Below are 13,384 nucleotides of genomic sequence, written 5' to 3'. Positions count from 1 at the left end.
CAAGACCTGCCAGTCAATGTCTGTCTACAGCTAAGACCAGTCAGGATAACTATTAATGGATGGCCCGAAGCCTCGTACAGATAATTGGGCTTCTTGTCGATGAGAAAAGCAATCCAAGCCTTGAGTCCCCATTAGCACGAAAGTCTACTCGTACGAGCAGAGACCATAGACCAATCTGCACTAAACTCAGCTCTCCCGAGTTCTCTAGAGGTACAGAATGGCCATACATAAAAAAAAAAAATTCGTAAAAAAGCTAGAGAAAACCACTTTCATTCTCAATTGAGAAAGCAATCGCTTCTTCCAAAAACTGTACATGAACGGTGGGATTACATTTGCAGATTATACAGTCACTGGGGCTTCTGTTATGTGGATTGTACACCAAATAGTTATTTGATGAGCCATATAACAAATGGAAACTCTAATTAAAAAGAAAAACAAAAACGCATTGAAGCCCCAAGGTGAAAATTTGAGCACCTAATTCATAAAACACAGCAATTCATTAATCTCTTTATCTACCTGTGGCCGCCTAAAACTTCAGATTTACCCTTGAATGATAGATCCATGGATAGTCCTATTGTGGATGGATTGAAGGGGTGGTATAAACTTCCAAGGAGGAGCCATCTGGGGGTCTTCTTTATTGGTTTTCTTCCTTCTGGAAGAGGCCCCGATGGTCCCAACACTTCTAATGGATGTCGATGACTTTGAAGTGAATATTGATGAGCTGAAAGAAGTATTGGGAGCATCAAATGATACAGGGCCTTTATGTGATGCATCTATAGGATGTCCAACTGCTGCATCCTGATGGGGAGGTGGAAATTTCTCACTCTTGCTCTTAGGATTTGATTGTGCCATGACTCTCAATCTCTGGAAATTATTTAGAAAAACAAGAATTACAAAAACACACAGTAGGAAATTTAACACATCTATAGATAATAAATCAGTAACAGAACCTAACCAGTGGATGTTACAATTCTATCTACTTGATTTATTAATTATTAACCTAAGACATACAGTTCAAAGTTCAGTTTTACCTCTGATTGAGGACATTTTGTAATCACAGTGAAATAGTAACTCGACATAGCCCACAGAGTATAGCAAAAGAAATATCAAACTGACACGCATTCCTATTGATGATATTAAAAGAACCTAAAGTCTAAAGAGTACACTAAGTCAACAGACTGCTATTCACCTTTCATTGGTGAAGGATGTAGATGAGACAAATATGGATTGGTTTAATTGGGTTAAATTTCTGCCACCATCTTGCATGATAATTACTAAACTGAAAATCAAAAAAGAAAGTCATCTACATACATCTAAGTTTGATGGAATCTCTGCATTGGCTTCAGGAGCTGGAATTGCCCTGCCAAACCGATCACGAATTCTAACTCTTCTAGCACCATCAACCATATTTGCTTTTCCACTAAGGCCTCTTTGCCTGAGAAATAAAAAAGAAAATTATCAGCAGTCACAAATAGTCAAGACCGGCACAAAACAAATACAGAAGGCATGAAGAGAAAATAAGCAAACCGTCTTGCTTCCTCTTCTCTCAACTTCACATCCATTTCTTTGCTGGGAGGATACTTTGGCAAACTTGATGGCTCACAAGCACAAGGTTCGGCGGTAAAGAACTGTGGTCAGAAAAAAAAAATTACATGATTACACTTGCAAAATGTATTCAACATACTAGTGGTAACGAACTGTTGTCAGGAAAAAAAAATTACATGATTACACTTGCAAAATGTATTCAACAGACTAGTTTGAGGATATCTACATCATGCTATTTTGAGTAAATAACACAGACTTGTTTAGTAATTTCAAAAGACCACCATGCGTTGCAAGACATGTCACAGTGAGATAAATATCGAATAATTAGCTTGTCAAATTTTGCATATAAAGCTATCTTCAGATGTATGTATAGTTTTGCACGTTCAATATCACTTACTTCACTATTTAGAGCAGTAGTGGCTGTTCCGCGACTATCAGGGTCAACTGAAAGAAGAGTTTCAATTAAAGGCATAGAAGAAGGTGGGAAATCCTTGAAGGTTTCAGTTATACAGCATTTGTATGGCTGCTGAGGTTTAAAAAGTGTTGCATTAGGCAGTTTTGATTTCTTCCAGTATTCCTCAGATGGGGAGCCACATAACTTAAATATCTTGTGCAGTTGTTCTACCTAAACAGTAGAAGAAATAAGCGACAAGTCAAAGGTGAACCTACCAACTATAAGACACAACAACAAAAAATAGCATCAATAGAAAGACAAACAGGATATAGTGTCAACTCAAATTAAAAGCAACGTAAATTCTAAAACCAATAGAAATACAATTTCGTGTGGTTAAAAGGTTTCCATATTTACATGAATGACTGGAGACATTATGTTTATTTGGCTTGAGACTAGGAGTTCCATGGCAATGCTCAACATTGGAATAGAATAACCTGTCACTATTTACAATAATTTGATCCAATGTAAGTATGCTAGCCATTTGATAATCGATGAACAAGCCAAATCATTCAGAACTTTGATCTTCCTTTTCCTCCTGCCTCACCTAGCTGCACGTTTGAGAATAACTCCTCGTATTACATCAAAACCACAAGCCAATTAGCTTATCAATGTGATCATCTTCATAAATGTATATAGTGAAGCGACTGAATTTTTTAACAAGCAAGACATGAGACAGGACCATGGATTTCAAAGAGCAGAATAGTCAGACTAGACAATGTGTACTCAAGACTCATGTTGCAGTAGTAAGTAACATCATTTAAGCATGTGGAATAAATTTGAATAGAAATCATTGAATGTGATAAAACAAAACCAAAACAATACCTCAGTACGCCCCGGCATTATTGGCTTCCCAGCAAGTAGCTCTGCCAAAATACAGCCAGCACTCCAAAGGTCAACACCAACACCATAATAAGTAGCCCCAAGAAGAAGCTCAGGAGGACGGTACCAGAGGGTGACAACTCGACTGGTCATGGGAACCCTTCGCTCAGGGTCAAAGAAAGTAGCCAGCCCAAAATCAGCAATTTTTAGAACTCCTTCATTGTCAATAAGCAGATTGGAACCCTTGATATCACGGTGCAAGACACCATGACTGTGGCAATGCTCAAGGCCACATAGCAGTTGCTTCATATAGCATTTGACCTAAAAACGAGAAGAAATCAAGACCTTGATTTTGACCTAGAAACAAGAATAAATCAAGAACTTGATTATGTTATACCATAAAAGGATTAATATGAAGACGATTGTTTTCTTTTCATCAAGACACTATTTAAGGTCACAGACCTATAATCTGAGTTAAACAATTCATTTGGGCAGACTTTCTCATATTGAAAAATCCCGAATGCAATGTACCAAAAAAATAGTATCCCAAATGCAGCTCCATCAATCTTCCTATATGTGGATTGAAGCTAAGATGTTTTCCCACGAAGATTAGGGGCACATATCGGATATGAAAGGTGGACTTCATTCGTAGAAATAAATCATCTCCAACAAGCATGGACTTATCACCACTTACAGATGAGTCTAGTTCCACAATTAATCTGATGGAGCTTGATACAGAAATGAAACTACAGGCAAACAAATTTGTCTATAGTTGCATGCAGGGATCACTTAATTTTTATAAACAGAACTCCAGAAAGCTTCCTTGTGCTGCTTATAAAAACTTCACTGGCATAACTTAAAATTATTATTAAGAAAACTAAAAAGCAGGCAAGCAATCACATTCTCTTCATCGTAAGCTAATAATGGTTCTATTTAATTAGTTAAAACAAATGAGAAAAGGAAAAATTAACTCAATTGAGAAAGTATATTTTATATCCTTGTGCAATAAAATTTCAACTTTTCAATCAAAATCAGAATAAACAGTCAGGAATTAATAGAGTTACTGTTTGCTACCAAAAATAAATAATAATAATGCACAAGTTTGCATCACTCTACTTGGGATAGATGGACCAGAGCTAAGGACACAAAAACAAACATTCTGTCATTTGTAATCTCAATAGGAAAAGAAATCACAGGCATATTTTGCATGGAAGGTTCTAGAACCCTTCAGGATTAATATTCACAGTTTTGCATTAGCACAGTCAGAATGACAAGTGAATGAACATGTATGCTTATGTCCACCCTTGTATTCTTCTTTCAGAAACGAAAATTTTAATTCAACTAGATAAAAGGCCAAACATTAATCAAATGAATAAAATATCAGTTCCTTTCAGGCCACAGAAACTAGTATCTTGAAGTTTAACCTCTTTTTCTTTCTACATATATTCAATAGAAAGCTATTTGAAATTGGCAGAGAGAGAGAGAGAGAGGGGCTGCAATTTTTATGATACAAGTAAGCAATAAGGATACAAAAGCGATGCCTCCAATGCTATGTATCCACATGTTGAGATGTAAGATTTGAAAGTTCGGTGAATTTTCAGGCCCAAACTAATACAAAACTTAATATGCTCCTATGAAAGCCCCATACATCATAGCACCACTAAATACACAAAATGGGTATACAAAGTACCACGCGTGGGGCCCAATAGCCTTGGAGAGGTCATATAATAACATCAAAATTCTCAACAAGAAAAACAAAAAAGGACATACATAGCCGCATAAACTCAAAAGGCCTAGCTAGGCAAACAAGAGTAGAAATGCACTACGCATCCAAAAGCTAAAACAACCCTGAAAAGCACATGCCCAAAGACATCCACACCACCAAAAAGTCTACCTTAGTCACATACCCCAATTAAATCAAAACTACCAGCGAGGAAACATATTTAATCCATCAACTAGTGAAAAAAATGTACCTGAGCCTCAGTAAACTTGACTTCCTGGCGAGCTGCTAGCCCAGCAAGATCATGGTCCAGGTACTCAAACACCAAGTAAAGGCTACATGACATTCTTGAGGTAACCAAACCCTCAATCTTAAGCACATTGGGGTGATCTAACCTCCTTAAAACAAGAATTTCTCTTGCCATGAATTTTACGCTCTCCGGCTCTAAATTATCAAATCTTACTTTCTTCAGAGCTACTATTTTTCCTGTCATGAGATCCCTCGCTTTATATACATTGCTGTATGTTCCTTGCCCAATCTAATCAAAGCAAGATAATAACAATTATCAATGTTAATGACACTGCTAAAAAAATTGGTTAACACCTCTCTCTCTCTCTCTCTCTCTCTCTCTCTCTCTCTCTCTCTCTCTCTATATATATATATATATATATATATATCATTTTACCTTATCAAGCTTCTCGAAGGTGTTCGCCCGGCGAGGAGTCCAGTCACCGATAGCATCCCCGGCGACAGCCATTAGCCACGAAGGCCAACCTTGCTGGTTCCTCAGGAAAGGCTCCAGACGTGGCCGCCGGCGTTCAGTCGTCAGAACATCGGCCTGCAAATCATCAGTACGTCTAGCCTTTTGTCTCTGCGTAACCCCCTTCTTAACCCTGACAGCGTTAACGGTGACAGAAGGTTCGTCGGAGCTCCGGTCACGGTCGGGAGATCCGGCGAGGCTCCGGCGCCGTCCGGATATCATCTTGCCAATAACGCAGCCCATTTTTCAAGCGTTTGATCGGTGCGCATACATGGGAGAGATGAGTAGTATTCCGGCGCGGGTAAAGGCGTTATAACTGAACCAAGGGGCGATGTTGGTTCTGCTTGAAACGACAGCGTTGAGGACAAATGAATGACAAAAAGCAAGGTAAGAAAAAAAAAGTGCGATGCAGAGGCTGAGAGAGAGAGAGAGAGAGCTGCTTAACGGGGAGACGACGAAAGAAGAAGACAGATTTTATAGTTGCTGGGAATCGACTTAATTAGCGGCAATGTTTTTAGAGAGAGAATTTCTAGCCCGCACAGGTAGCTTAGCTTAGTCTTTGTTGAGCAAGCCACTGAGGAGGACAGTGAGTAAGCTCTGGCTTTAGGAGACGAGGCATTCATTTACAGAATAATAACAATATTGCCACTTGATGAGCTGTCGAGTGTCTATTGTCCCGGTTCAAGATGGGCAGGATTTTTTTCACTCTGCTTCAGCAATGTTGCAGACTTTATTAATAATATTATAATATAATTTATAGCATTGAGTATATAATAAAAAAGTAAAATAAAAAATAAACTAAATAAAATTATAAAATAGAATTTAAAATTTAATCACTTATATAATAACTAACAAATATAAATATTTACTGTCAAACAATAAAATATAAACATTTATATCATATCTCTAACCATAAATTCAAAGATGAATAATAATTTATATTTATTTTATTAAATTTCTTATAATGATTCAATATACTATTTTTTTTAATTTTTGTATATATTATATAATACGACATTGGATGAGTTACTGAAAAAGTCAAAAAGGGGTGAAAAAGAAAAAGTAACTTTCGGGGTCGAGGTTGACTTTGTTTCACCGCAGTTCACAGTTCTGGTTCACAGGGTTATAATAAAAGGAGTCTTAAAAGGATGAGATCTTTCCGGCTGCGTTCGCTACAGTAGCGTACCATTTAGAATCCACTCCCGTGCCCTGGCTCTGGCTGGGCATGGCAATTTCAAGGCACAGAAATTGGAGTCTTTCTTAAGAGGTTTAATTTTATACACGATGAATAAACACGATATGAATATAATACGAAAATATAAAATTTGAATTAAGTTTAATCGTATTCGTGTTGATTCATTCATGATATTATTATAATCGTATAGTATCACAAGTTGACCTGTTAATCTGACTTGGCACTTTTATAATATTTATAATATGATTTAATATTCATGTCACGTGTTGACTCATGACTGACAAACTCATTCGACTAACTATGATCCATGACTCACTTATATAACGTGTTAAATGAGTTAAGTCGTATTAAACTATGTTAAATAGGTCATTCTATGTTAAATGAATCATATATAATTTAATTAATCGTATCGTATTAATCGTCTTAATCGTATTCAGTATTGACACAAAATGAACACAGCCCATTGACCCGAATTGCCACCATTAATCTTTCTTTGCAATTTTTTAATGTTAGGTATGACTAATTATATATTAGATAGATCATAATGTTATATACATAAAAATTAAGCATAATTACTCCTTTAGTAAAATTGCAGTTTTTTTTTATTTTACCATTAAGCCTTCAAACTGTTACAGTTTTTATTTTTGATTGTTGGACTATGGCCATGCCATTTGCATTAATTTATTTATCGAAATTTCATGCTCATATATTAGGGACCACAATGTTTCGGTCAAAATTTTTTATACAATATAGAACAAAAGCATGCCTTGCTCATTTAAATGAGCTAAACCTTTTATAGATTTACAAACATGTAGTGCTACTCAGTAACACTCGATGAGTCATTAACTTTACACCATCCAATCATTTGTATTATTATAATTAATAATTTAATATGAATATAATATATATATATATATATATATAAGTTTGGTGCTTGTTATTAACTTATGTTAGCATTGTTGTTTTAACTGTTATTTTAACTGTTGAGGAGAATATTTTTTTAAATATATCAGTTAGAAAATATTAAAAAATAATTTTAAAAAATAAAATTAATAAAATTTAATAAGTAAAATTAATAAATTTTAATTTAAAAATATTAAAATAATAAAATTATTTTTTAAAATTATTTTTTTAATGATATGTAAGATAATTTTTTTATTTAAAAATAATTTTAACCTTTCAATTTTAATATCAAACAGGCACGCACGTAGTTACCATTCATGCATGATGCATGTCCGTCATCCTTAGCAATGGATAAATTCCAAGGGTAAAAGTTGTGATCCTTTACTTGAACCCACCACCGTAAGGAACCTTAATATTGCAAGCAAATCGGCAATTAGTCTAGATAAAGTGGGTCAAATCTGTATTTGTATGCGAAAAGAAATTTGGTGATGAGAAAGCGGCGGATATATGCGAAAGGACACGGTGTAAGTGACAAAAAGGAATTAGCTAAACAATTTTTAAAGTAATTTTTTGTGTTTTAATCACAATTAAAATAAATATTATTTTTATTTATACTATTTAGTGACATAATATTTATATTAACTTTTTGATATTAAAAAAGTAATTTATGAAAAATTATTCCTCATAAGTTTTAGAGATTATGAGAATATTTTAATTATAATTAATAACATTTTATCATTATTTTTATATTTAACAGTTAATCTAATAACTATTTTTACGTAATATTTTTACTTTAATAGTTATATAAACAATTAAATTATATTCAATAATTTTAATTTATATAAGCTATAAATAATAAATAAATAACTAATAATAATAATAATAAAATATAATTAATAAATTAAATAAATAATAAAAATTAAATATAAATATAATATATAATAATTAATATTTAATTAATATTATCAATATTTTTATTAAAAATTTTAAAATTTTATTTTTTAATTTTATTTTATTTAATTTTATCATTTGAATTTTATGATTTTTTATATTTTTTAGTCAATAAAATCAATTTTTTTTTATTTTTTTATATTTTCTAGTCAATCAAATATAATTATTGTTTAAGTTTCAATAGTAAAAGACAATGATTATTGGAATTCGCCTTTAAATCTGCAATATTGATTTTGCTCAATTTTTTTTTTTGATTTTTAATTTGCTGTTTATATATTGCTCGGGACTTTGTTTTTTTTTTTTTTTTTTTTTTTTTTTTTATTTTGTTTTTTTTTTTTTTTTGTTTTTTTTTTTTTTTTTTTTTTTTTGATTTTTTTATCTTGTGAAAATATTTTTAAACAAATTAAATCTTTATTTTTTTCAATTTTTTATTGAAATGATGTGTTTTTCTTTAAATCTAATATTTTCATTTTTTTTTCTAAACTTTTGAATTTTTATGCATTTTTTTAAATCTTTGTATTATTTAATTTTAATCTTCTAATAATTTATATTTTATCTGACTTTATATTTTTATCAAGATTTCATTTAACTTTTATTCAAAATTTATTCTTAGCTTTCAAACATAAATTTTGGTTTCACCCGTGCGAGTGTAAGTGGGGATAGTAATAGATACGGTACTCACAAAAATTATCATACTCAAATCTGAATTTGAGTCCAATTAATATTATCAATACTCAAATTAGTCTTAAATGTGATTAAAATTTATTTTTAATTATTTAAAATTGTCACAAATTTAATTATTATTACTTATAAATGCTTGAACCTATTTAATTTTATATATTTTAATTAAAAATGTACATAAAATTTTATTTTTATTAATAATTTATATTTTACAATTTTAATAATTCTAAAAGTATTTTAATTTTATTTTATATAAAATAAAATATATAAAAATTTATAAATATTATTTTAAAAAATATATTTTATATTTAATTAAATATTTATATAAATAAATTTAAGTAAGAGATACCTAATATATGAAATTAAACCCATTACATAAATATTAAATTTTAAATTTAAATTTATTTAAAATTTAATTATATATTATTTAAATTTATCATATTAAAATTTGATTAAATCAAATATATGTAAAAGTAAAATCTTACTTGTCGTTATCTCTAAGTGTAAACATACATCGTTAGGCTAAAGTCAAGGAATAATAGAAATAAGAAGAGTTTGGAATTTAGGCTAGGGATCGGCAATGTGTCAAAGCATTCAAACGCTCTAGTTTGAACGTGTTGAATATGCAAAATCCTGTCACCATTTATTTCACTTATTCGATGCCCACATCCATCCACTCTCTCAATTTCTTTTTCTCCCTCATTATCATGGGTAACCTCTAATCATTCCAAATTTCATTTATTACCCACCAAAATTCTAATTCTAATTTCTATTATATATATGTATTATTGACTATTAATTCATTAGTTAAATGACTATATCACAACGTAAAGAAGTTAAATATTTATATTTTGATAATTTATTTTCCATATAAAAATTTCAGATTTCATATTTATAATTTTTTATTGAAAAATTTGCCCAACAAATTTCACTTTATTCGTTTTTAAATTATATTATTTTTTGTAATAATCACATCCCAAATTATTGATAATTATGTAATACCCTATCATTAATCATATAATTAGAAATTAACAGAATCGTTATCTAAGTTATACCAATCTCCTAAATTAAACTTAAACTCTCATAATTTAACCTAATTATGTTTTATGCAAAAAGAAAATTTTAAATTATCCTGTCTCAAAATAAAAAAGGGGAAAAAGTCCAAATGAACCCCAAAATGAAAATAAATGCGATTAGGATTTAGGATGCGGCTAATTTGCAATTTGTTAAAATATTTATGCAAATATGAAAAAAAAAAAAAGAAAAATAAATTAACAATCAGACGGCGTCGTTGCAATCCCTTCTCCAGCCCTACTCTCCGATCCATAACTTGGCCAAGAAGACAGAAACCGATCAAAGATAAAAAAAAAAATTGCTTTGGCAGTATTAGGTTAAGCACTCGCTAAATCGTTCTCTCTCGCTCACTACTTTATTGGCAACTCATTCTCTCAAAATATCAGGTAAAGCATTACTACTCTCTGGATATGGTTTCTTTTACTTTAATCGGTGAAATGGTTCATTTCACGAAACGCTTTTGTGATTCATCCCCTTTCTTGTAATCTCATACTTAATCTGGACATCAATATTTCCAATTCGATAATCAATGTAGTTCTTTTCTTGTTTTGAATGTGATTCAATTTTCATTTGGCTTCTAGGTTCTATTGCAAGCAGATCTGCGAACGAACCCTATATTTTTATTTTTTTCCTTTTCTTTTTTATTTTTATTATTATATAATAATCTATTAATCCTTAAGAGGGCACTGCATAGGCCTTTGGCGTAATTATTTAATTGATTTAGGATTGTTTTCTTGTTTTGGAAAGCCGAAAAGCGATGGAATTCTTCGTTTCCAAGACAAGCTAAATGTTCTTCAAGAGGCCTTTTTTTTTTTGGTGACTTCCTTGAAATTGCAATGCAAGTTACGAATATTGATGGGTCTGATTTAGACAGTGATTCTGTTGCCCATGAAGAGTTTAGGTTGTACATTTTATATAAAGCATGTAATCGGTTATCTGTTTTATCTGATTTTTCATCTCTTGGAATTTGTTTCACTGAAAAATTCTGTTTGTCTTAGGATCACGAATTGAAGCAGCTTTTTGAGTGTGTTTCTTGGATTAATTCTGTTACAGTGACAGATGTTCTGGTTATGAGAAAATTTCTCTCAAAGCTAAAGAATCATTCCCATTAGATTTGTTTGGTTGACCTACCATGAGAAAGTAGAATCGTCTGATGGGATGGTTCTAGTAAATATTCCTGAGTTTTGGGGAACTGAATTTACATGTATTAAATGTTGACGTGGTCATGCAGCATATGCACTGATAGTAACTGATATTGAGCCATTTAATGTATTAATCCTGGCCAACTATACTCGAAGTGCACTGCACTGTGAAATTGTTCATCAACTAACTTTGTTTCCAATTTATAAAGTTTGTTTTAGGATGATTTTAACAGGTGGAAAATATTATGGTACCTGCACAAAATTGCGTCCATATTGCATACCTATTGTGCTTATGGTATTGCTGTGCTTTAAAGTGCTAAAGTTGGTTCATTAATACAATCATATTATCAGAAATGTTTTCATGGATGAAAATTCGTGTTTCTCATGTGATAAGCTATGAAGTCCTTTTTTAAAATTTAAATTTTCATAATTGTTGCAATAATCTTATTTAAATTCTGCAAGTTGCTTTTGTGATGATAAATAATAGAGCATATTTGATTACATTGGTCTGGTACATGCAGTGAACATCTATTCCACCATTTGTTGGTATGGCATGATTATTTATTAACAGCCTTGAGCAGTTAGTGGCACACTGATTGCTTAGATTTTCATCCTGAAAGGAAATAAGTATGTCGTTTTTATTCAGTCTTTACCCTGGTCCTATTATATTTCTTTGATCATTTTGAAACATGTCATCTGTGTTTCTGTGCAAATGCTATTATATCTTCTCTAGCTGATTTAACTTTTTGCTTTATATTTAGTGTGATACAAAATGTCTCGAAGATATGATAGCCGCACAACAATCTTCTCCCCCGAAGGTCGCCTATACCAAGTAGAGTATGCAATGGAGGCCATTGGAAATGCAGGAACTGCAATTGGGATATTGGCAAAAGATGGAGTTGTCTTGGTTGGTGAAAAGAAGGTCACTTCTAAACTCCTGCAGACTTCAACATCAACTGAGAAGATGTACAAGATAGATGACCACGTAGCATGTGCTGTGGCTGGCATAATGTCTGATGCCAACATCCTTATCAACACTGCTAGAGTTCAAGCCCAACGCTATACTTATGCCTACCAGGAACCAATGCCTGTTGAACAACTTGTGCAATCTCTTTGTGATACCAAGCAAGGTTACACACAGTTTGGTGGGCTCCGCCCTTTTGGTGTCTCGTTTCTCTTCGCAGGGTGGGACAAAAATTTTGGTTTCCAGCTTTACATGAGTGATCCTAGTGGAAATTATGGTGGTTGGAAGGCTGGAGCCATTGGGGCAAACAACCAGGCTGCACAGTCAATGTTGAAGCAGGACTACAAGGATGAAATTACAAGAGAAGAAGCAGTTCAGCTGGCACTAAAGGTGCTCAGCAAGACAATGGACAGTACAAGTCTCACTTCTGATAAGCTTGAATTGGCTGAGGTCTTCCTCCTGCCCTCTGGAGAAGTGAAGTACCAGGTTCGTTCACCAGACTCCCTCAGCAAGTTATTGGTGAAGTTTGGAGTGACTCAAGCTCCTGCTGAGGCCTCTTAAGTTACTGCACTTTTATTTCAGATGTGATTTCGGGAGTAGTTTGGGATATGTATGGCAAATTGTGTGATGGATGCAACTTTTTCCCAAAATATATTCATGCTTTGATAGGACTAAATTAATATTGATGCCCATGTGTTGGACCTGGTGTATGAGGTTGATGTCTTGATGGCATCTAACCTGAAGGCATTTCTGTGGAGCAAATGTTATTTCATAGCCAGGCGCTCTCTTCTATGAGCTCATCCTTCAGTTCACTAGCCTTAAATTTCATTCCCTTGATAATTGAGGAATGCTTTTTCTAGTTTACTTTCATTTCAGCTGCGTTGGTAATTGCACTAAAAATTCCTGTCATTTGAGATGTGTTGCATGTGCATTGAGTTTTACTTTTATGCATAGATCACTAGTATACTTAAAAATGAAACACTTTATCACTTTTGCTTATGCCTTGGAACTTTTTCTACATTTTGGTGTTATACACATGGATGGCAACGGTACTGTGACATTGAAGCAAGGATAGTTTAACCTATGGGTGCCCGTTGTTTTTAATTTTAAGAAATTATTGCTATTTTTTCTTACAAATTTTGGGGGAAAAGTTTTGGTGATTATAAAAGGATAAGA

At 32.5% G+C, this 13,384-nt stretch overlaps 1 protein-coding gene and 1 pseudogene across 1 annotated transcript; one reads left to right on the top strand and one right to left on the bottom strand.

Moving 5' to 3' along the window:
- Positions 1 to 254: 254 nt before the first annotated feature.
- LOC110637714 (probable serine/threonine-protein kinase At1g54610) lies at positions 255 to 5,889 on the bottom strand (annotated as a pseudogene).
- A 4,430-nt stretch (positions 5,890 to 10,319) lies between these two features.
- LOC110637700 (proteasome subunit alpha type-4) lies at positions 10,320 to 13,117 on the top strand. The gene is made up of 2 exons (XM_021787970.2): positions 10,320 to 10,488; positions 12,006 to 13,117. The coding sequence occupies exon 2, from the start codon at positions 12,017 to 12,019 to the stop codon at positions 12,767 to 12,769; it is 753 nt and encodes a 250-aa protein (XP_021643662.1). The 5' UTR covers positions 10,320 to 10,488; positions 12,006 to 12,016; the 3' UTR covers positions 12,770 to 13,117.
- The last annotated feature ends 267 nt before the right edge of the window (positions 13,118 to 13,384 follow it).

This window comes from Hevea brasiliensis, chromosome 17 (genome assembly GCF_030052815.1).
Source record: "Hevea brasiliensis isolate MT/VB/25A 57/8 chromosome 17, ASM3005281v1, whole genome shotgun sequence".
Classification (NCBI taxonomy): Eukaryota; Viridiplantae; Streptophyta; class Magnoliopsida; order Malpighiales; family Euphorbiaceae; genus Hevea; species Hevea brasiliensis.
This window is presented reverse-complemented; position numbering and strand designations above follow the sequence as displayed.